Genomic DNA, 25,000 nt, shown 5'->3' with positions numbered 1-25,000 from the left:
GTTGCTATAGAGACATATAGCTTTACTACCGACCAATCAGAGCTGAGAATTCCAATACATACACAGTTGTGTAAATTAGGCATCGTGTGTAAGGTGTTTATATATATATATTAGCCAGTGTTGTAATGTAACGGAGTACAAATACTTTGTTACTGTACTTAAGTAGAAATTTCACGCATCTGTACTTTACTTCGCTATTTAAATTTATGTCAACTTTCACTTTTACTCCACTACATTTCCTAGATAAAATGTACACTTTTACTCCGTTATATTTCCACTAAGCGTCTTCGTTGCTCGTTACTACACAATAAAATCAGAAGAAATGTGTGTGACTGCAATAAGGGAGGTTTGGTGAATCACTGCTCCTAGATTGCGTTACGCTCCACACGCTCTACGGAGACGCACAGGGACGCGCAGCGTGCACGCGCAGTCAGAGCTGGAGGCGTTTATCTATAATGTTAATCGGCGGAAAGCCGCAAATACGGCAACCAAAAGCAGTGAAATGTCACTATTCTTATTACCAGAGTTGTAGCACAAACAAAATATTAATGCAAACAATCCATTCAATACTAAATAAAAATAACATTTATTGAGTTGGTCTTTGTCTTGTGAATATTTGTTTATTAATCACTGCATTCATTAGACACACTGTTTGTAGAGAATGCACACATACACGAACTGATCTGATTCGAGACTGGCATCATTACATCATGCATAAAATTTTGGTGTCCACTTTTGCCATTTTAAATAATACCATAACTTTTGGCTTACTATGTAGTCATATAATATATAATATAAAACTCTTCTTGTTTTAAATTCTCACTGAGGACTAAAACCCCCTAAAGATGAGACCCTAGAACCGCCCCTGATCTTATGTCTACTGAAAATCACTGAAATTTTACTTTTTACTTTTACTTCAAATACTTAAGTACATTAAATATCAGATACTTTAAGACTTTTACTTGAGTAATATTCTAAAAGGCAACTTTCACTTCTACCAAAGTGTAGTACGATACTTGTACTTTTACTGAAGTATTGCTTTCTAGTACTTTATTCAACACTGATATTAGCAGCTGATGATGATGATGTCACAAAAGGACTCCTACCCTCTTGGCATTTGCTGCAGGTGAAGCAGTTCGGGTAATAATTCATGCCTGAATACATCCCAGCCGGACAATCCTCACACACCGTGTCCTTCTCGCCGGTACAGTCGCTCACTTTTCGGGTTCCTGTATCGACGGTATTAAAACATGCCACATGCTCAGCACCGAAACATTTCAGCACTGAAACACACATCAGGACATCACGCATCAGGCGTGCACACGTCGTCTTACCGGCTCTGCATTTGCTGCAGCAGTAGTTTCTGACCCGGTATTCGGAAGTTTGGTTCCTGCAGGATCCTTCCATTTCATACGGCAGCGAATAGGACTGCAGACGAATAAAACAAACAAAAAAAAAAAAAAACACAGTATGAACACGAGATTCTCGCTGACTTGCAGACAGACATACAACCAGGAACTGACACCATTGAACAAGAGTGCAAACGATTGTCATTGAGTGGGTAGAGTTACACAACCTGGAAATATGTGTGATCCTCAGCAGACCTGTTGTGTAATCTATGAGCCATCAATTTAAGCAATATTTAAAAAAAAAAAAAAAACAACCCAGAAGTCCAGAGATGCCAATCAACCTACCATGCATGTCTTTGGACCGGGGGAGGAAACTGGAGTACCCGGAGGAAACCCCCGAGGCACGGGGAGAACATGCAAACTCCACACACACAAGGTGGAGGTGGGAATCGAACCCCCAACCCTGGAGGTGTGAGGCGAACGTGATAACCACTAAGCCAACGTGCCCCCTCTGGAAAATTGTCCGTAGTGTGTGATTGCGTGAGTGAATGAGAGTGTGTGTGTGTGTGTGTGCCCTGTGATGGGTTGGCACTCCGTCCAGGGTGTATCCTGCCTTGATGCCCGATGACGCCTGAGATAGGCACAGGCTCCCCGTGACCCGAGGTAGTTCGGATAAGCGGTAGAAGATGAGTGAATGAATGAATGATTTAGTGTTTAAAAAGAGCAGATAAAAAAATAATAAAAAAAAACACAAACAGGTACAAGATGGAGTTACTGTTGCTACGGTGACCGGTTCTGCTTTAAACATTTAAGGAAGGAGTCTCCAGTGTCAGCGCATTATAACGCGCTGAGGTAGTTTTCCTGACATCTCGCGGGTTTCTCTTCGCGGTTCCTCAGTAACAGAGCAAACTGCAGGTTTTGTCTCAACAAGACCGAGAAGAGAAAAGAGACGAGAAGGAGACGTGTCGCAAACCTTCACCATGCAGCAATAACCAGGGTCTCTGATGAAAAGTCTTTATTAGTCACTGATGTGCTACAGAGGAGAAGTTTCATCATGAGCTTTAATCCCATGTAGAATAACATGTAATATCTGTAGTTTAGCACAAAGCAACAAAACAGCAACTCTGACAGACGATGGTGCACTGGGACATGTCAGAAGATCAGGATTATTTCACTTAGTGATACACACACATATACACACACACATACACACACACACACACACACATACACTCACATACACACACACTTACAGTACACACATACACACACATACACACTCTCTCACACACACACACACACACACACACACACACACACACACACACACACACACACACACACACACACACACACACACACAAACACAAACACACTTTCTCAGAAGCCCACAGCGCGTTGCCGGGAAACGAGCGACGTTTAGAAGCCAAATCACTTCCGGAATGCATTTCCGTACAAGGCTCCAGACAGCACCAGCCCCCTGCGCCGTGATTGGTTAAAGAATCAAATTACGCATGAGTGACAAGTGCTAACCAATCACAGTGCTCGGTGGGGTGGAGGGGGTTTTGTGGGGAAAAGACATGAGACTTCCGGAACAGCAGAAGGTGCACAGAATGACGCAGGAAGGACCGCATCAGTACAACACACACACACGCGCGCGCGCAGACACAAACACACACTAACACACACAAGGTTTTGAGTTTGATCGCAGGTCCACCAAGCTGCCACTGTTGGGCCCCTGAGCAAGGCCCTTAACCCATTGCTCAGCTGTATAAAAATGAGATAATGCAAGTCGCTCTGGATAAGGGCATCTGCCAAATTATGTAAATGTAACACACACATACACACACTAACACACACAGACACGCGCACACATATGCACGCACACACATGCATACACACGCACACGTACACACACACACACAAACGCACGCACACACATACAACACATGCATACACACACGCACACACATGCATACACACAGACACACGCGCTCGCTCTCTCGTACCTCAAAGACATACTTGGTTTCCCCACTTTTGCACGTTGCTTTGCAGTAATTCTGATTCTACAAGCTACTCAGTAAAACTACTGAAACCTGCAAAGGACTTTAAGTGGAATACTTTCAATTTTTTTTTTTAACAATAACGAACCACTTTACAATGTATCCTGTTATTTTATATAATATAACACACGTGACTACAGCAAACCATCAATACATCACTGATATCTACTGACGACGGAAACCATTATTATAAATCGTGTAAAAGATGTTAAGTAAAAATGAACCGACTCAGTGTCACACAGTTACAGTAAAATATTAAACAGCAGGTCGGTATGATGAAGCGAAGTGACTGACTGATGAATTTCCTGTAAAGAAACGCCCTGAAGCTTTAGCTCTGACTGTTTCAAAGAGCTGACACTGGAGACTTCTTCTAAAATTGTTACACAATCGCTTCCTTACAGAAAACCTCACCATATTATTAATGCTCGTATTTCCAAAGCATCAAAAGTAACGAAGCTCGACAATCCGCGACAAACCGAACGAGCGCGAGTGTCGCTCATGTGAACTCTACACAAACTCCACTAGAACTTGTATAAGGAGCTCTGCGTACAGCCGAGCTTTTCCTTTTCAGATCCACTTCCAAGTTTTATCCATTTAGAAAGTTCTTAAATATCCAACAAACCATCGAGGAGTCCTCAAAAAAAAAAAAAAAAACTTCCTGAAAGATCTTCTGGTGTTTCAGTGGTGGAACCCGTAAACATGCTTTTTGGGGACCTTTTGTTTGTTTTGTTCATTATTTGTAGATTGACTCAAATGAAAAATGGGTCCTTCAGTGTTATGTTTTTTTTTTTTTTTTATCTTAGAGGATGCTAGCTTTTAGATTAAAGGATGTCCTTTCATTTACACAGAAACTAAACATTTCCTGGAAGATCCGTCCTTAATATCAATAGAAACTCAAACAATTTCTCATCAACACATTATTTTCCTTACAGCGTACCGGGAATCTTTATTTCTTTATAATGGGTCTACAGAAATAAATAAACAAAGATGTGAAAGTTAGATATTTTACAGAAATTACCTAGAAATCATGAGGATTATTTTCTTTCTCCAGAACTTTTCCTTTTCCTTTTCCAAGTCTGAAACTGTGATGAATCATTACGTGCTTCAGCGTGGAAATATGAAAACAGACTCAAAACAAACGCTCTGGTGACACAAACCCTTATTTTAAATGTAAAATCTGCTCGTTTATACGTTCTGTAACATTTACGTTCTCGTTACACTCTTAAAGGCTCCAGGAAGAACTAAAAAAACGGGTTTTTGCAGTGATGCCAAAGAAGGAGCACGTATTTCCTCCCACATAAACGTTCAGTAAACAGCACTTAAATGAACTCTTTTATACACTACAAACCTTTTGTGCCAGAAAAACCTTCCCTGGATGTTAGAAGGTCTTTATACAACCACAAACCCTGACAGAGAACCATTTAAGAACCTTTATATTTAAGCGCGTAGAAGAAGAAGAGATTTAACACACGTCGGTTGTGAGGTTTGTGGTAACAGAAACTTGCTGCACTCCTTCAGTGACTAATGAACACCAGTTATAAAGGTTTAACTGTTTTAACAGCTGGTTGAGCAACGTCTAATTAAGTATTTTCCTCCTGTCTGGTCTGTTAAACTGGAGTTATGTGGGTTCAGTAATAACACAATGTGTCACACCCTCATGATGAAAGTCAAGTAATTAATACAACAAAGTCAACAAATGAATGTTAGATCTCATACAGGAGAAGAAAGAGATTACTGTGTGTGTGTGTGTGTGTGTGTGTGTGTGTGTGTGTGTGTGTGTGTGTGAGAGCTGAACATATACACAGCACACACTGATACACACAGCACACACTGATACACACAGCACACACTGATACACACAGCACACACTGATACACACAGCACACAGTGACACACACAGCTCACAGTGACACACACAGCTCACAGTGACACACACAGCTCACAGTGACACACACAGCACACAGTGACACACACAGCACACAGTGACACACACAGCACACAGTGACACACACAGCACACAGTGACACACACAGCGACACACACAGCACACACTGATACATACAGTGACACACACAGCACACAGTGACACACACAGCGGCACACACCGATACACACTGATACACACAGTGACACACACAGCACACAGTGACACACACAGCGGCACACACTGATACACACTGATACACACAGTGACACACACAGCACACAGCACACACAGCGCACACAGCACACATAGCACACAGTGACACACACAGCACACAGTGACACACACAGCACACAGTGACACACACAGCACACACAGCGGCACACAGCGGCACACACTGATACACACAGTGACACACAGTGACACACAAAGGGCTGTCAAGTGTCACGCATTGAGAGTGACAGTCCCTCATTTCGGGCTTTTCTCACGTTCTCCCACCACACATCGTATTTATCACGCAGAAAAACTTTTTGACTGTTTATCATATATTTAATATGCCGCAGCGCCCAAAACGTATCAGTCCGCACCGCTGTCTCTATGGAACCGGGCAGGAATCAAACGCGTCTCCCCTGGAGCTCTTAGTCGAGTCTGACACTTATCAGCCAATCAAAACAAGAGGCTACACAACAGCCAATCAGAAAATAGCACTATTGTATATGGGTAAGATTTAAAAGAGGCTACACAACAGCCAATCAGAAAATAGCACTATTGTATCTGGGTAAGATTTAAAAGAGGCTACACAACAGCCAATCAGAAAATAGCACTATTGTATCTGGGTAAGATTAAACACAACAACCAATGAAAAAACGCAGATCCTGGAATTGTTCATCATCATCATCCTCGTAACTCACAACTTGTTTGACACAAACAGTGACATTGTGACTGCTGTTAGAGACGTTTCCCAGATCATCAGCAGGAGTTTTTCATGAGTGTCTGTAACTTAGCCAACAGTTTTACAGCCTGTTTACTGACAACACCTGCTCAGAACATGTAGTCTAGGGCCAGTGGTTCTCACACTGAGGGCCCTGAGATGGTGCCACGGGGCCCCGGCTTTATGACATTTTATAAAATAATGAATTTATCATAAATTAAATCTCAGAAAAATAAAGTTTTAAATCAGTGTACCGACTGGCCTTCCGGTTGTAAAAATATTTTGGTGGCCCCGCCCCCAAAATATGCAAAATCAAAAAACTTTTTACAACATGGACATGTGACATATCAAAACACTCACAACAATGAGGGGAACTTCCTCACAGGTATTCTGATGATGTCACGTGACATCACGTGATGTCACGTGAAAACAAAAAACATTAGCACAACATGGACATGTGGCATATCAAAACACTCAGCCCAAGGAGGGGAATTGCGTCACAGGTTTTCGGATGACGTCACATGCTCGTCTCCACTTGCCTCCAAATGTTTTGGCACCCTAGATTTTGGCGCTCCACTAGATTTCACAAGTTTTATGTCCACTTGCCTCCAAAAAGCACCGGCCTTTGCAAATACTTGCCAAAGTTTGTTGCGACGAACTTTACAAATCTAGTTTAATATGTTTTGTTTAATTCAAATATTAAGTTTTGGAATGTTTTATGTCATAATTTTTTGACACACAGTGACACACACAGTGATACACAGTGACACACACAGTGACACACAGTGACACACACAGTGACACACACAGTGACACACACAAAGACACACACAGACACACAGTGACACACACAGCGACACACAGCGACACACACACACACACAGCTACACACTGACACACACACAGCACACACAGTGACACACACAGCACACACTGATACACACACACACACACACACACACACAGCACACACAGTGACACACACACACTGATACACACAGCACACACTGATACACACACACACATAGTGACACACACACTGATACACACACAGCACACACAGATACACACACACACTGATACACACACACACAGCACACACACTGATACACACACAGCATACATACTGATACACACACAGCACGCACACACACACAGCGCGCACACACACACACAGCACACACTGACACACACACAGCGCGCACACACACACACAGCACACACTGACACACACACAGCACACACAGCACACACACACAGCACACACACACACAGCACACACACACACACACACACACACACACACACACAGCTCCTCTGCACAAACCTCCTGAATTCTTTTCATCAGCACACAGAAACATCAGCAGTCTCAAATCTGACACGTCTGTCGTTATGAATCAGTGTTTACCGAGAAACATTAGTCAGCTTCAGTAAAGAAACAAATCAACAAAGTTTCCTACCTGCGCTTTGGCAACAGACGTGATGAGGAAGAGGATGAAACTCCGGAGCCAAGGATTCATTTTCGTCCTGTTTTTACGGGACACTAAACCGTCACTCACTCACTCACACCGAGACGTGAACGCGCGCTCACGGCATCACCGCCGCCCCCTGCGTGTGAAGGCGCGTTTTCTCTTGTGCTTCTTTTAGGTTTCGGACGAATCAGGAAATCACGTGTGTGGTTACATGACGTGCCTCTGAGCACAGCAGGAAGGGGACTAACATAACAATATAGAAATAAGAGAAAGGATCAAGGCGGCTGTATTTATACTACTTTATAGCAGCTTGGACAGTAAATGTAAATCACAGCAGTTCATTATACACTGCGATGTCTCCATGTGTCTATGGCAACAAACGGTGACGTCTAATGTAAAGAGGCTAGAAACCTTTGAAACGATTCCAGAAACGTTTAGAAATCTGCATTTGATTATTTTCTAAGTAAAGGACGACTAAAGAACAATTTGTAACCATTCATTACCATACAGTTACCTTTAACATTTTGCGGACAAGTTAGTTTCTGCTCTCAGCAGATATTAAATGTCGATCCTTCTCCTTACGCAAAGGTAAAATAAACGTCACCTTACACGTGACGTTTATTTTACCTTTGTGTAAGGTGACGTTTATTTTACCTTTGCGTAAGGAGACGTTTATTTTACCTTTGATTAAGGTGACGTTTATTTTACCTTTGTGTAATGAGACGTTTATTTTACCTTTGTGTAAGGAGACGTTTATTTTACCTTTGTGTAAGGTGACGTTTATTTTACCTTTGTGTAAAGAGACGTTTATTTTACCTTTGTGTAAGGAGACGTTTATTTTACCTTTGTGTAAAGAGACGTTTATTTTACCTTTGTGTAAAGAGACGTTTATTTTACCTTTGTGTAAGGTGACGTTTATTTTACCTTTGCGTAAGGAGACGTTTATTTTACCTTTGATTAAGGTGACGTTTATTTTACCTTTGCGTAAGGAGACGTTTATTTTACCTTTGTGTAAGGAGACGTTTATTTTACCTTTGTGTAAGGTGACGTTTATTTTACCTTTGCGTAAGGAGACGTTTATTTTACCTTTGTGTAAAGAGACGTTTATTTTACCTTTGTGTAAGGTGACGTTTATTTTACCTTTGCGTAAGGAGACGTTTATTTTACCTTTGATTAAGGTGACGTTTATTTTACCTTTGCGTAAGGAGACGTTTATTTTACCTTTGCGTAAGGAGACGTTTATTTTACCTTTGTGTAAGGAGACGTTTATTTTACCTTTGTGTAAGGAGACGTTTATTTTACCTTTGTGTAAGGTGGCGTTTATTTTACCTTTGTGTAAGGAGACGTTTATTTTACCTTTGCGGAAGGAGACGTTTATTTTACCTTTGTGTAAAGAGACGTTTATTTTACCTTTGCGTAAGGTGACGTTTATTTTACCTTTGCGTAAGGAGACGTTTATTTTACCTTTGCGTAAGGAGACGTTTATTTTACCTTTGCGTAAGGAGACGTTTATTTTACCTTTGATTAAGGTGACGTTTATTTTACCTTTGCGTAAGGAGACGTTTAATTTACCTTTGTGTAAGGTGACGTTTATTTTACCTTTGCGTAAGGTGACGTTTATTTTACCTTTGCGTAAGGAGACGTTTATTTTACCTTTGCGTAAGGAGACGTTTATTTTACCTTTGTGTAAAGAGACGTTTATTTTACCTTTGTGTAAGGTGATGTTTATTTTACCTTTGCGTAAGGAGACGTTTATTTTACCTTTGCGTAAGGAGACGTTTATTTTACCTTTTTGCGTAAGGAGACGTTTATTTTACCTTTGTGTAAGGAGACGTTTATTTTACCTTTGTGTAAGGAGACGTTTATTTTACCTTTGTGTAAGGAGACGTTTATTTTACCTTTGTGTAAGGAGACGTTTATTTTACCTTTGTGTAAGGAGACGTTTATTTTACCTTTGCGTAAGGTGGCGTTTATTTTACCTTTGCGTAAGGAGACGTTTATTTTACCTTTGTGTAAGGTGACGTTTATTTTACCTTTGTGTAAGGAGACGTTTATTTTACCTTTGCGTAAGGTGGCGTTTATTTTACCTTTGCGTAAGGAGACATTTATTTTACCTTTGTGTAAGGTGACGTTTATTTTACCTTTGTGTAAGGAGACGTTTATTTTACCTTTGCGTAAGGTGGCGTTTATTTTACCTTTGCGTAAGGAGACGTTTATTTTACCTTTGTGTAAGGTGACGTTTATTTTACCTTTGTGTAAGGAGACGTTTATTTTACCTTTGAGTAAGGAGACGTTTATTTTACCTTTGCGTAAGGAGACGTTTATTTTACCTTTGCGTAAGGAGACGTTTATTTTACCTTTGCGTAAGGAGACGTTTATTTTACCTTTGCGTAAGGAGACGTTTATTTTACCTTTGCGTAAGGAGACGTTTATTTTACCTTTGTGTAAGGAGACGTTTATTTTACCTTTGTGTAAAGAGACGTTTATTTTACCTTTGTGTAAGGAGACATTTATTTTACCTTTGTGTAAGGTGACGTTTATTTTACCTTTGTGTAAGGAGACGTTTATTTTACCTTTGCGTAAGGTGGCGTTTATTTTACCTTTGCGTAAGGAGACGTTTATTTTACCTTTGTGTAAGGTGACGTTTATTTTACCTTTGTGTAAGGAGACGTTTATTTTACCTTTGTGTAAGGAGACGTTTATTTTACCTTTGTGTAAGGAGACGTTTATTTTACCTTTGCGTAAGGTGACGTTTATTTTACCTTTGTGTAAGGAGACGTTTATTTTACCTTTGCGTAAGGTGACGTTTATTTTACCTTTGCGTAAGGAGACGTTTATTTTACCTTTGTGTAAGGAGACGTTTATTTTACCTTTGTGTAAGGTGACGTTTATTTTACCTTTGTGTAAGGAGACGTTTATTTTACCTTTGTGTAAGGAGACGTTTATTTTACCTTTGTGTAAGGAGACGTTTATTTTACCTTTGTGTAAGGAGACGTTTATTTTACCTTTGTGTAAGGAGACGTTTATTTTACCTTTGTGTAAGGAGACGTTTATTTTACCTTTGTGTAAGGAGACGTTTATTTTACCTTTGTGTAAGGAGACGTTTATTTTACCTTTGTGTAAGGTGACGTTTATTTTACCTTTGTGTAAGGAGACGTTTATTTTACCTTTGTGTAAGGAGACGTTTATTTTACCTTTGTGTAAGGAGACGTTTATTTTACCTTTGTGTAAGGAGACGTTTATTTTACCTTTGTGTAAGGAGACGTTTATTTTACCTTTGTGTAAGGAGACGTTTATTTTACCTTTGTGTAAGGAGACGTTTATTTTACCTTTGTGTAAGGAGACGTTTATTTTACCTTTGTGTAAGGTGACGTTTATTTTACCTTTGTGTAAGGAGACGTTTATTTTACCTTTGTGTAAGGAGACGTTTATTTTACCTTTGTGTAAGGAGACGTTTATTTTACCTTTGTGTAAGGAGTTTACAGCATCAGCACTTTATAACAATCAGAGAAGTAACTAATCTGTACTCAGGACAGAGGAGTAAAAATTGTGTGACTCCAAAATAAAAAGGTCTGGTGAAGGATCGACATTTAATATCTGCTGAGAGCAGAAACTAACTTGTCCGCAAAATGTTAAATGTAACTGTATGGTAATGAATGGTTACAAATTGTTCTTTAGTGGTCCTTTACTTAGAAATAATCAAATGCAGATTTCTAAAAGTTTCTGGAATCGTTTCAAAGGTTTCTAGCCTTTCAGGAACCCAGCGTAATGCATACGCATTCATATACAAAGTAGCCCCGCCCCCTGCGTACATCTTTCGGTTACTTTATTGCTGGTAAGTTAGTCAGCATTTGTCAGATGCAGAAGGACAAGAATCAGACTTTCGATTTGCACCTTAACTAGAACAAACAGCGGAAATGCAAACATAGTTGAGTCTGGTTTGTGTAAATTCGTAGTTAATACAGTTTACTAAAAATGCAATATGAAATTGTAAACAAACAACATTTTTGTGTTATAATATTATGTTACAGAATTAAAATCTTTTCAGATATTGAAACAGTGGTCTGTATGTTTTTTTACGCTTTGACTTTATTCATGTGCAAAAGTGAAAAGTCAAAAAAAAAAAAAAAAAACCCACAAACAGCAGGATAGCCATTATAACCATCATGAACATCAGCTCTCCAGCTAGATAGCCAGCCTTCTCAATAGCCAGCAAGGTCACTACTAGGAAACTAGCTGGCATTAGTGACAGGCCATTGGTGACCTGTAGGATTGCAGTCTAAATGTGCCGCTGAATATCTCAGTGATTTATTTAACAATAGCTACTAAGCCTCTGAAAATATGTTACAATATAAATATACAGGTTCTGCAGCAGTAATTGTCCGAGCACGTCATCGTCCTCTGACATCTTTTATAGTAAACGAAGCTGTTTGTGTGCGTGCACATGTTTATGTTCACATAGCAACATGAGCTGGTGTTTAACGCTCCCTGAGTCAGATTTCCATACAGAGGTGTGAGGTAAAATTAACAAATGACAGAAACACCATCCTCTGTGTATGTGTGTGTGTGTGTGTGTGTGTGTGTGTGTGTGTGTGTGTGTGTGTGTGTGTGTGATGCCCTGGGAAAACCCTTCACATGGTGAAATTTTGACAAGATCTGAAAACTAGAAGACTTTCCAAAATAAACTACGTTTCCCCTTCGTATGCAGATCAACAACAAACGTACATCAGCATCTGTAGAGTCTGTAGATGCACAGCGTCATCAGTGATGTGGTGAAGTTTCCTCTCAGGAGATGTCTGTTTAACATTTACGGAAGGAGTCTCCAGTGTCAGATGTAAAGCTCTAACAGGTAAAGTCTTCAGGTCGGAGGAGTTTACACTGACTGGTGAGTAAACAGACATTCTGTAACATGAACTCTAACTAAAAAAGATTCTTTAATACGTAAAACAGGAAGTGGTCTAAGTGGAATAAAATGTCAGTGTGATACGGCACGTTTTATTCCCCAATCAGTAGATAGTTATAAACTTGTGCACACACGCACGCACGCACGCATGCATACACACACAACCTAGAAACATGAAAATACCAAGTATTTAAAAGGAATATGAGCTCTGATTGAAATGATAAAGACTTCCTGCTCACTTCTAAAGAAGTGCCCATGTGATAGGATGCTGGTGACTCAGTGATGAAGTTACTGTAAATTCCAGAGCTGCCAGAAAGCTAAAGCAGAGCTCCAGAGCCGTAGCTGCTCGGCCGGACGCTAAGCGACGTTAAAAGATGCTGTGGATAATAAAAACCCTACTGAAATAAAACACTGTAAATCTGAACAGTGTGAAAAGGCAAAAAAAAAAAAAAAAAGACAACTGCACAGCAGTAATACAGACGAGCCTCTGTTCTGCCAGGACACGGACAATAAACCGAGAGTGAGATGTGCAACGTTGACATTCAGGTTTTTTTTTTTTACAGCACACTGAGGTATATTTAGCTCAGTGCACGGATGCACCCACACTTCATCAGTAAACCCAGGTCTGTCCGTCTGTCTGTCTGTATGTCTGTCTGTTTCACTCAAGCACAAAAGTGCCTAATAGCTAAAACAAAATACAGTGATATTTCTAATAATATCCTGATAACATTCTCTCTCTCTCTCTCTATCTATCTATCTATCTATCTATCTATCTATCTATATATATATATATATATATATATTTAAATTAATATTTACTGTACATCTCACTGCAACTAGGGAGTTTTTCTTACATCACGGTCTTCACACTGCCTCCCACACTGAGAGAAAAAAAAAACCCTTGAAAGTCTCAGTGCTATTCAAACAAACTCAGCCCTGTTCACGGCAAGAGTTTAGTCTCTCGGTTGTAACAGGACGGGTTTTCTACATGCCATGGCCCAGCAAAGAGACTCGGTGTCTCGTGAGGCCCGTCCTGATATAGATATATGTTCCTTCGCTTGAGCCGACGCTGGCGTTCTAGTCCCGGACGTTTCATTTGCTTGTAGCCGGGACTGGGACGCTCAGCTCCTTGCCCAGCTCTTCCTGCGTAGCCACTCTGATGTCTTCCTCGGAGCTGGATTCCTGCTGAGGCACGCTCATGAGACAGGTGACCTCGCCGCCGTCGTCCCCGCTCGTCTCCGCCTCCTCTTTTTTCTCGTTTGAGTTCGAGCCGAGGATCACCATCCCGGGGGAGTAGATAAAAATAGACCCTGCGGCGGGCGACAAGAAGCCTCGAGATCAGTTCAGTGAATCAGTGTGTGACCTGCACAATTAGCGAACAACACAAGCTAAAATTCTGGAAGCCACGGAAACCGAAACCCTCACATTTTTACTATTAAAACCATAAATCAACATCGGGAGTGAAATCGTGACAGGAAACATCAAACAGTAGTGAAACAGTTTAAAGAAAACGAAAAATGAGTCTTCTGACCCAATTTACATGGCTTTGAATAAGAACAGCAGGAATTTCAGTGAGAGCTGCATGTCGTTTCTGTACATTAGTCACCACGTAAACGGCTTTAGAAACTTTTAATTTCACTTCTGTAACTTGACCCGAGTCAGGTTTCGTTCCCAAAACGTATAAATCAAGACTTGTGTTTGTGAACCTTGCTGGAGCTCGGCGGGAACTTGACTGCTCTGGGAACTGCTCCGTGTTCAGGATTAAAAATAAACAAACAGCAAATTAATCGATGTGTACAATCAGGACATGAGAGCAGTGTGAGAGAAGATCAAATAAACCGACCGACATGATGGTACATTGTCTTCCTGCTGAAGGTGAAATAACACGCAGTCACTGACCTTCTGAAAAAACATGTGACTGACCTTTTGTTCTGCAAAATCTTATTCTCACACACTAACACACACACACTAACACACACACAAACACACACACACTAACACACACACACTAACACACACACAAACACACACACACACTAACACACACACTAACACACATACACTAAACACACACACTAACACACACACTAATACACACACACACACACACACACACTAACACACACACACACACACACACACTAACACACACACTAACACGCACGCACACACACACTAACAAACACACACACTAGCACACATACACTAACAAACACACTAACAAACACACATACTAACATGCACTAGCACACAAACACTAACACACACACACTAGCACACATACACTAACACATACACACTAACACATACACACACACTAACAAACACACACTAACAAACACACACACAAACACACACTAACAAACACACACATTAACAAACACACACTAACACACACACACTAACACACACAAACGCACACACACACAAACGCACACACACACAAACGTACACACACACACAAACACACACTTACTAGCACACACACACAAACACAGACAATAGCACACATACACTAACACACACACACAATAACACACACTAAAACACACACACACTAACAAGCACACACTAACAAGCACACACACACCAACACACACTAACACACACACTAACACACACTAGCACACACACACTAACACACACACAGGATCCCCAGAACTAACCCTAACCCATTCTCTAATATTTTGAGGAAGAAACAAAATGATCTGCTAATAAAATAAAAAATGAAAGTTTGAGTAAACGAGCGTGTTTATAAAAAGCCTGATTATCGTCCAGTCTAATCACAGATCGACTGTTTCAGACGAGCACGCGCTCTCATGTCAGTTACTCAGCTGAAGAAATCAGACTAGAGACTGACCACATGGTCAGAGACAAAAAGCTCAGAAAGGGAAGAAGAATTGTTGCAACTCTCTGGTCTGATGGTCTCTGGTGCTCAATGTGATGACACAACTCAATCTCAAACAAATCTGAAGACGTAAACAGAACAGATAAAGAGAAGTGTGTGTTTAGAATCCCGCTGTGACATTTAAATCTGTCGCAAAATGGAAAAACGATTGACGCGAAGCATCTGTACGAAAACAAACCCGCTCTTAACGTTCGTATTAAGCTTCTCTCACCAACGGTGTTGTTGATGCCATCTGCTTTCCCAACGTGCTCCATGGTGACCTGCTGAATATTCCCCTGAGAGGAACCCTGACCCTGGGCCTCTCTGGCGTCTCTAGCAGCATCCGTGGCGCTCACGGATCTCAGCGTCTCCGTGTTGGAGTTGGGGAACATGGGCTGCTGCACAGAGCAAGAACGAAGCAGAAATTAAAACAACTGAGACAATTTTGCGTGCATCGTCAAAAAGACTTGTGCAATCCTAAGCAACAAAAATAATAAAGTCACTCACATATCTTGCAAAGGCCCGACCTAAAGAGACAACAGAAGAATAATAATGAGATTCTGCTATTCTCATAAAAGCACCGTGACTGATTTAATTATTGCACCGTCATAAAGTGAGAGTTTGTTACACGTGTTAAACGTTCTACTTAAAGCACTTGAGCGGTTTCTCAGGTTGTATAAAGAACTCGCCAGGATGTAATTCTGAAACTCTATTGTTGTGTGCTTTAATGGGAAAGAGAGCACGTGAGTTCTGAGGCGCTGCGGTTTACAGTAACAGGCAGACCGAGGGACATTCCGGTGTTCAGATTTTTTGGATTATTTTAGGCATAAAAGGTGTACCGAAGATCAAAGACGAACGCATTCTAAGTGTATATCAGCTTTCCCTCTTTTCCTGCATGTGGAGGCCTTTTGTCTTTTGCTCATCAGAAAAATATTTTGCATGCAGGGGTATTTTTGTTGCATAAATAGCAAAAATAAAAGGAGGTTTCTGCTGGTCAGAGTCACCCGGGGACTTTAGCAGAAAGTTGTCCTGCAAGACGCAAGTCGGTGGGGGAAGAAAAAAAGATGTATTCGTGAACTTAATTGCAGAAGTCGGCATGAGACTTGTTAAAAAAAAAAAATCCACAGAGGGGCGCAGCCAGGTCAAACAAGATGCATAAATAAATCATAAATGTGTGTGTGTGTGTGTGTGTGTGTGTGTGTGTGTGTGCGCAACAAAAATATTTGATTTAATTTGATTTCTTCTGTGTTTTTTAATAACAGACCTATTATACATTCTTATATAGCATGTTCTCATAGAACATCTCACGATGCTCAGAGGAAACAATGTAGGGTCTCCAAGGCCAAGACCCAATCACAGCAGCAGTAACTGAGACCTCAGTACAGAAGTTCCAAGAGAAAGTAGAACATCAATTCCAACGAAGCTCACTCACTCACTCACTCATCTTCTACCGCTTATCCGAACTACCTCGGGTCACGGGGAGCCTGTGCCTATCTCAGGCGTCATCGGGCATCAAGGCAGGATACGCCCTGGACGGAGTGCCAACCCATCGCAGGGCACACACACACACTCTCATTCACTCACACAATCACACACTACGGACAATTTTCCAGAGATGCCAATCAACCTACCATGCATGTCTTTGGACCGGGGGAGGAAACCGGAGTACCCGGAGGAAACCCCCGAGGCACGGGGAGAACATGCAAACTCCACACACACAAGGTGGAGGCGGGAATCGAACCCCCAACCCTGGAGGTGTGAGGCGAATGTGCTAACCACTAAGCCACCGTGCCCCCTCTAAAGAAGCTTTCATAGAAAAACACTCAATGGAAGAAAGAAGCTCCACACATACACACAAGCCCAAAACAACATGAAACCCCCCCCCCCCCCCAACATATGCACAAAGACCACCGAAAAATAGTCAGCAAAGAAACAGACAATTTCCCCACAAAAAATACATACATACACACATATACATACATACACATATACATACATACACACATATACACACATATACTGTACACACACATGCACACACATACATGTGTGTATATATACTGTGCTCAGCATAAATGAGTACACCCCCTTTAAAAAGTAACATTTTAAACAATATCTCATTCACTCATTCATTTTCTACCGCTTATCTGAACTACCTCGGGTCACGGGGACCCTGTGCCTATCTCAGGCTTCATTGGGCATCAAGGCAGGATACACCCTGGACGGAGTGCCAACCCATCACAGGGCAACAATATCTCAATGAACACAAAACAATTGTCCAAAATGTTGACAAGACTAAGTTTAATATAACATCTGTTTAACTTATAACATGAAAGTAAAGTTAATCATTTATTTTAAAATACACATTTTTCAGTTTAACTCAAATTAGGGTGATGCAAAAATGAGTACACCCCACTGAAAGTGTCTGGAGCAAAGCAACATTTTAGACTACAAATTATTATTTTAATTATTCACTACACAGGTTTCCAGCAGACAGTTGACTATAAAAGGGTGTTAGGCTACATCCCATTTCATGCTGTCAGCAATGGCACCACATGGAAGAGAAATGTCACAAGACCTGAGAAAGAAAATAATTTCTCTACACCAGAAAGGTGAAGGCTACAAGAAGATCAGCAAAGCTTTACTAATCAGTCAGAATACTGTAGCAAAAATGGTACAAATATTAAAAAAGATGGAACTGCAACCATCTCACAGACACGTCCAGGTCGTCCACGGAAGTTAACACTTCGAGAAGAGAGTCTTCTGATGAGAAGTGTTGAAGAAAACCGGCATGCAAGTTCACAGCAGTTATCTAAAGAAGTAGAAAGCCAAACTGGGAAGACTATTTCCGGTGACACGATACGGCGTACACTGCACAGGAATGCCATGCATGGGTACCGTCCATGAAAGAAACCTCTCCTAAAGGCCAGGCACAAAATAGCCCACCTAGAGTTTGCCAAGGCCCAACCTGACAAAGATGAAGACTACTGGGACTCTACACTCTGGAGTGATGAGACCAAGATAAATGTTTTTGGAACTGATGGCTTCAAAACTGTATGGCGTCACAAAGGTGAGGAATACAAAGAAAAATGCATGGTGCCTACAGTGAAACATGGTGGTGGCAGTGTCCTTATGTGGGGCTGCATGAGTGCTGCTGGTGTCAGGGAGCTGCATTTCATTGATGGTATCATGAATTCACAGATTTATTGTACTGCTCTATACTGAAAGAGAAGATGCTACCATCACTCCGGGCCCTTGGTCGTCGTGCACTTTTCCAACATGACAATGATCCTAAACACACATCGAAGGCCACTGTTGGGTTTCTGAAGAAGAACAAGGTAAAAGTGATTCAGTGGCCAAGTATGTCTCCTGATCTGAACCCAATTGAACACCTACAGTATGGAGAATTCTGAAGAGAGAAGTTGAGCATCAGTCTCCATCCAGCATCCAATCTCTAAAAGAGGTTCATTCTTGAAGAATGGAAAAAGTCGGATGTTGCAAAATGTCGCCAGCTTGTCCATCCCACGCCTAGAAGACTTGGTGCTGTCGTTAAACAATCATGGAGGCCGTACAAAGTACTAGATGTAGTCTACTTGTTGTGGGGTGTACTCATTTTTGCATCACCCTAATTTGAGTTAAACTGAAAAATGTGTATTTTAAAATAAATGATTAACTTTACTTTCATGTTATAAGTTAAACAGATGTTATATTAAACTTAGTCTTGTCAACATTTTGGACAATTGTTTTGTGTTCATTGAGATATTGTTTAAAATGTTAGTTTTTAAAGGGGGTGTACTCATTTATGCTGAGCACTGTATATACACACGTGTATATGTGTGCATGTGTGTGTATATGTGTGTATATGTGTATGTATGTATGTATGTATGTATGTATATGTGTGTGTATGTATGTATATGTGTATGTATGTATATGTGTGTGTATGTATATGTGTATGTATTTATGTATGTATATGTGTGTGTATGTATGTATATGTGTATGTATGTATATGTGTGTGTATGTATATGTGTATGTATGTATGTATGTGTGTATGTATGTATATGTGTATGTATGTATGTATGTATGTATATGTGTGTGTATGTATGTATATGTGTATGTATGTATGTATGTATGTATATATGTGTGTGTATGTATATGTGTATGTATGTATGTATATGTGTGTGTGTATGTATATGTGTATGTATGTATATGTGTGTGTGTATGTATATGTGTATGTATGTATGTATATGTGTGTGTATGTATATGTGTATGTATGTATGTATATGTGTGTGTATGTATATGTGTATGTTTGTATGTATATGTGTGTGTATGTATGTATGTGTGTGTGTATGTATATGTGTGTGTATGTATATGTATGTATGTATGTATGTATATGTGTGTGTATGTATGTATGTATGTAAATGTATATGTATGTGTGTGTATGTCTATGTGTGTATGTATATGTGTGTGTATGTATGTATGTATGTATATGTGTATGTATGTATGTGTGTGTGTGTGTATATGTATGTATGTATGTGTGTGTGTGTGTGTGTGTGTGTGTATATGTATGTATGTATGTATGTGTGTGTGTGTGTGTGTGTGTGTATATGTATGTATTTTTTGTGGGAAATTGTCTGTTTCTTTGCTGACTATTTTTCGGTGGTCTTCGTGCGTATGTTGGGGGGAAGGGGGGGTGTTTTCATGTTGTTTTGGGCTTGTGTGTACAGTATGTGTGGAGCTGTTTCTTTCATTGAGTGTTTTTCTATGAAAGTGTTCTGTTAATTGAGTAAAGTGTGGGGCTATTAGGCTTGTTTAGACCCAATCAAGCTAATTGAAATCACAGTGTGGGTCAGTTGATTGTAAGGCCTATACTGTATATCCCTTTTAACAAACGTGTTCCATTTGCCAGAAGAAGACCCAGTAGGGTCGAAACCTTGCTTTTTAATAAATTAATAAACATGGGAGTTATAAACGGTGTCGCGGACATTAAGTTCACCTTCCACGCTTCCTTCCATTAGTTTGTTTCTTCTGACGTTTCATAACCACTAGTGATCCGTGTCTGTCTTTAATGAGAATACGTCTGACGTGATGAACATGATCTAATCAGCTCCACTCTTCATTTCACTGAAGTCTTTCCGCTAGATGTTGGATTGTGTGTGTGTGGATTAGTGTTCATTCAGCTACAAGAACATCAGTGAGATCAGACTGTGATGTTGGGATGTTGAGGAGACTCCGGTTTGTTTGGGGAAGAACCATATTTGATGGTCAGTGTAAGTCATCAGGAGTCCACAGCTGCGGCTCTTCTCCGCTGTTGTGTTGTCGCATCGCCGACACTAGATGGTGATGATGACCGTGATATGTGTGTGTACACAACGGGAAAAGCTGCATGAATTCCCATGAAATCTAACGATTCACATTCACGTCACGTATCCAATCCAATCTGTATCTAGGACCACATTTAAAAGTGGCTCAGGACAAATATACTCAGTTGTGATCAGATCAGGTCTGTGTCATGTGAAGAGACATTTGGATTGGTGGGACAACCAAAAGTGCATCAGGATCAAGCACCACAACACACACAAACACACACACACACACACAAAAAAAAATCATGCATCTTGTTTTATCCAGTTGTGGAATTCGTTCTACGTATTCTAAAATTCTGCGACAAAAACTATGTTTGTCATGAGTGTGTGCAGTGCAATATGGGTACACACCTGCCCACTCGAGCTTGTTCTTGATGGATCTGGTTTTACACTTAATGCACAGATATAACAGTAGACACAAAGCCACGAGCAACAGAAACGTCAAGATCCAAGTGGTCTTTGAAAGGGGCTCCGATGGTGAACCAGGGCCCCCTGTTGGAGAAACCGGAAAACACACTCACTTGTAAAACAACTACTGGAACAGAATGAGCAGAAAAATAGGTGAAAAATACTCATAAAATAATATAAAGCTAATTATTACCTCTTTTAGTTGCCGCGATTTCTTCTATCTTGCCTGGCTGAGCCTTGGTCTCAGAAGATACAGACGTGACTGAAGGACTGTCTGATGTTTGGATGAGCTTCTTCGGGCTGGGCTCGTATCCACACACACGGTCCATGGTGAGAGATCCATTTTTAATCACCTTCATCCCTAAACTCGCACAACTGAGACAGATGTAAACACAGAGGCGGTGAGATGTAAGCAAAAATCATTTGTGATCATTTACACACTCTGTAGGTGTTTGGGCTTTTACAGAGAACTCCTACAAAAGCTATGGGTTCAGCTTAACCCACGTCTTCCACAGAATCAACATCACTACGGTGTTTCGATCGCTTTCTCACGTTAGATATTAGCTCGCATACGTCAAGTGTCTGCATTGATGTATATAATAATGACGTAATGATTGATGAATAATGACTCTGACGGAACAGAGAGATAAACAGATCCTGTGACTCGACTCCCATTTTGAGGCCAGAAACCATCTCTCTTTGTCCTGATCCTGTTAAATCATCACTGTTGTCTATGCTGTGGATCTTTTCTTCTCTGTAGGCCTGAAGGTTACATGTTTATGTTCTGGGAAACTCAGAATTGACAGGAATTCCATCACGCATATTTCTGGTAAAAGGTTGGAGTAATTCAGTAGTTTTTGTGTTGAAACAACATGACCTTAAATCCTTAAAGCCTATAAGTTTGTAAACCTTTTCCACAGAAGTTAAAACGAAACCTTTATTATTAGCGACACGTCACTGTAAGCGATACTGTTGTGTTGAAGGATAAATGACAACAAATCTATTTAGGGAGGATTATTTTATTCATATCACGCTGTTTTTTTTTTACAATAAATACAGTTCAAAGTAAACGCTCGTTAAACATTTTCGGTCTTAAGTCACTAACTCTCTGGTTTAGACTAACAAAAAGAAATGAGTCAAATTCACTCTTATAGGTGAGTCAAATGATCTGACTCACTGACAAGTGCTAAAATTCCCATTACTCGATACCGTAATAGGAAGGTTTTCTCCTTCCTGCTCCTGCTGTCATGGTTGTTTTTTCTAGTTTATTTATTAATTTAGTTCCAAATCCCCCAAAAGACAGACATTGGGTATTTATTACATATCATATTTATTAGATATTACATCCTATCTCTTCAATATAAACATATATTTACGCTCCCGTATTCTTGAACGTGGCCCTTCTTCTTCCTTCGACCCTGGCTTTCATCGGTTCACGATTTACTCGTTAGAGAATCGACTCAGTCTGTATTTTATGAAATGCTGAATTAGTTGTGATGGTGTCGAAATGCCCAGGCAGCACGAATGATTTAATAGTTAAAGTTAAAGCCGCACACCCTGTCTCAGCACTGAAACCGAATCTTGGTATGTAAATGCACGAGCACACGAATCCAGAACAGACGAACGTGAAAATCCACCTGACTCAGTCGTTTCTGTTCGGAATGACACAGCATGAGGTTAAGATCAGTAAAGCCTTGGGTCTGTCACGTTTGATGTGCTGAGCAGATCATTGAGAGTAGTGAAAATAAAAAAAATAAAAAACTCCTAGGTCCTGGTCACTGATTGGCTGCCGCTGTCTTGCCTTTGAGTGACGGTACGGTATTTCTGATCTGATGAATGCAGAGACAAACGTTTACACGTAGAACAATAAAAATAAAGCGCTATCCTTATCTGGAAACAGAGCACTTACTCCCTGTACGGAATGCATAATCTGTTGAGATTAGACGTGTTGGTGAAGCCGTTGGTGCACGGCTCACAGTCCCTCCTGCACGTTAAGTTCACCGGACTCGGGCAGTAGTACCCAGGCTTGCACTGGCAACTACGGTCAGTCCTCTCCGTGCAGGCGGTTACTTCGACCTGGTTTCTCTTCACTGCAAACACACACACACACACACACACACACACAGGAAATCCATAAACAAGTCCTTGATTGAGCACACACTCCTAATATATCTTATGAACTGACATTTTCACTTCCTTACCAGAGCAAGATGCGGTGCACACTTTACACACGGCCTCTCCGTTCCTCTGAGACCAGAACTGTCCGCTGGCACATTTCACACATTTACAGTTCTCTTGGATGAAGCCTGAGCGGAAGAAGAACACAATCTAAGGTCTTTTTTTAGACATTTCTTTGTGGTTTCACACTTAACATATCCAGCTCTGTTTGTTTTTTAGTTCTTTTGTCTCTGAAACAGAAATGACGTAATGCTAGTGAAGGAAAGAGTGTTTAAAGCCTGCTATAGCGTGAACCCGACCTGTCGTTAACTTGTACTGTGGACGTTCCACTATAATCGTGTAACTACAAATTGAAAAAGGTACGAGGTGTGTTTTATTTAAATACATAAAACAGTTGGTGTGATACGTTTCAGTATCAGTTAACACACCGGTCTCTGATTGCTTACTCAACTCAAGTTGTCATAACACAACTAGCCATGAAGTTACCACCTGCACTGCACAATGACTGTGCTCCTAAGTCTAGAAATGACTAGCAAAACTTTTCTTTTTCAAGAAACACAAACCGGCCAGCTCAGAAAACCGACGCTGACAGTAAAACACGTCTGAAATGGAAGTTCATTGCTAAACAAGATGAGTATTAACAGATATACAGGTTACTCTGGCGAGCGCAGATGAGCGGCTCATGACTCAGAACGGCTGTGATGTAGATGTAGATGTAGATCATGTAATGTGTGTAGATTTAACACGTGGGTCAGTAAAAATAGATCAGGCCCACATTTTGTATTCTGAACTTCTGAACTGAAGGGTGGGTCAACGAGTAAACATCTTGATTCCCTTCACACTAAACTCAGATGGTGTAAACAGATACAGGTCTTGTGTGCAGATGTGTTTGTGAAAAGAGAAGCCTGTTCCAGCTGGGTCATATTCCGTGCAAAGCTTGCACGCACACGCTGATGATGATGATATTTCCTTTTTATTTACACAATAATTAAGGGGTTAGTGAGTGGATCTGTACACAACGGCATTGCGTCCACGGGCGCACACGCCGTAGTGGGAAGCGGATGAAGAAATTTGCATATAAACACACATTTGAACTTCAGAAACACAAGCTGATCTTGGAGCTCGACGTCATACGTGAGGTCCGTTATTTGTTTACGACATCACCGTTGGCTGACACCATTTTTAATCAATAAGTGTCATAGTGATAGTTGCCCATGACAACCATCAATAAGTGTCATAGTGATAGTTGCCCATGACAACCATTCAAAATAAATAACACTTACCGGGTTCACATGGCGGACAGTCCAGTGAATCTGTTGGAGGCATCTGAAGAGAAACAGAAGGTCGGTGAGATCACTTGTTAATCTGCTTTGAGTCAATTCTGACACAATGAGCACTGACTATGTGCTAAAACATTGTCTAAATCATTCTGGGGAACTTCATGGAGTTCCTTGTGGCAGGAACCTTTTTTTTTTTTTTTTTTTTTACTAAACCGCATTCATTTATGAATTAAATTGGGGGG

At 40.6% G+C, this 25,000-nt stretch overlaps 2 protein-coding genes across 2 annotated transcripts in view; both read right to left on the bottom strand.

Annotated features, from left to right (window-relative positions):
- The window catches only part of tnfrsf1b (tumor necrosis factor receptor superfamily, member 1B), a 13,940-nt gene extending 6,044 nt beyond the window's left edge, over positions 1 to 7,896 (bottom strand). The window contains exons 1-3 of the mRNA XM_060858144.1: positions 7,728 to 7,896; positions 1,335 to 1,428; positions 1,107 to 1,229 (exon numbers count right to left, since the gene is read on the bottom strand). Of these exons, the coding sequence (XP_060714127.1) occupies positions 1,107 to 1,229; positions 1,335 to 1,428; positions 7,728 to 7,787 (277 nt within the window). The 5' untranslated portion in view covers positions 7,788 to 7,896. The remainder of the gene's footprint in view (positions 1 to 1,106; positions 1,230 to 1,334; positions 1,429 to 7,727) is intronic.
- Positions 7,897 to 11,878: 3,982 nt separating this feature from the next.
- LOC132838254 (uncharacterized) overlaps positions 11,879 to 25,000 on the bottom strand; it is a 30,284-nt gene continuing 17,162 nt past the window's right edge. The window contains exons 9-16 of the mRNA XM_060858496.1: positions 24,762 to 24,804; positions 23,502 to 23,606; positions 23,210 to 23,390; positions 21,494 to 21,675; positions 21,244 to 21,384; positions 16,037 to 16,056; positions 15,762 to 15,927; positions 11,879 to 13,952 (exon numbers count right to left, since the gene is read on the bottom strand). Of these exons, the coding sequence (XP_060714479.1) occupies positions 13,735 to 13,952; positions 15,762 to 15,927; positions 16,037 to 16,056; positions 21,244 to 21,384; positions 21,494 to 21,675; positions 23,210 to 23,390; positions 23,502 to 23,606; positions 24,762 to 24,804 (1,056 nt within the window). The 3' untranslated portion in view covers positions 11,879 to 13,734. The remainder of the gene's footprint in view (positions 13,953 to 15,761; positions 15,928 to 16,036; positions 16,057 to 21,243; positions 21,385 to 21,493; positions 21,676 to 23,209; positions 23,391 to 23,501; positions 23,607 to 24,761; positions 24,805 to 25,000) is intronic.

Source organism: Tachysurus vachellii, chromosome 22 (assembly GCF_030014155.1).
Source record: "Tachysurus vachellii isolate PV-2020 chromosome 22, HZAU_Pvac_v1, whole genome shotgun sequence".
NCBI classification, from domain to species: Eukaryota; Metazoa; Chordata; class Actinopteri; order Siluriformes; family Bagridae; genus Tachysurus; species Tachysurus vachellii.
This window is presented reverse-complemented; position numbering and strand designations above follow the sequence as displayed.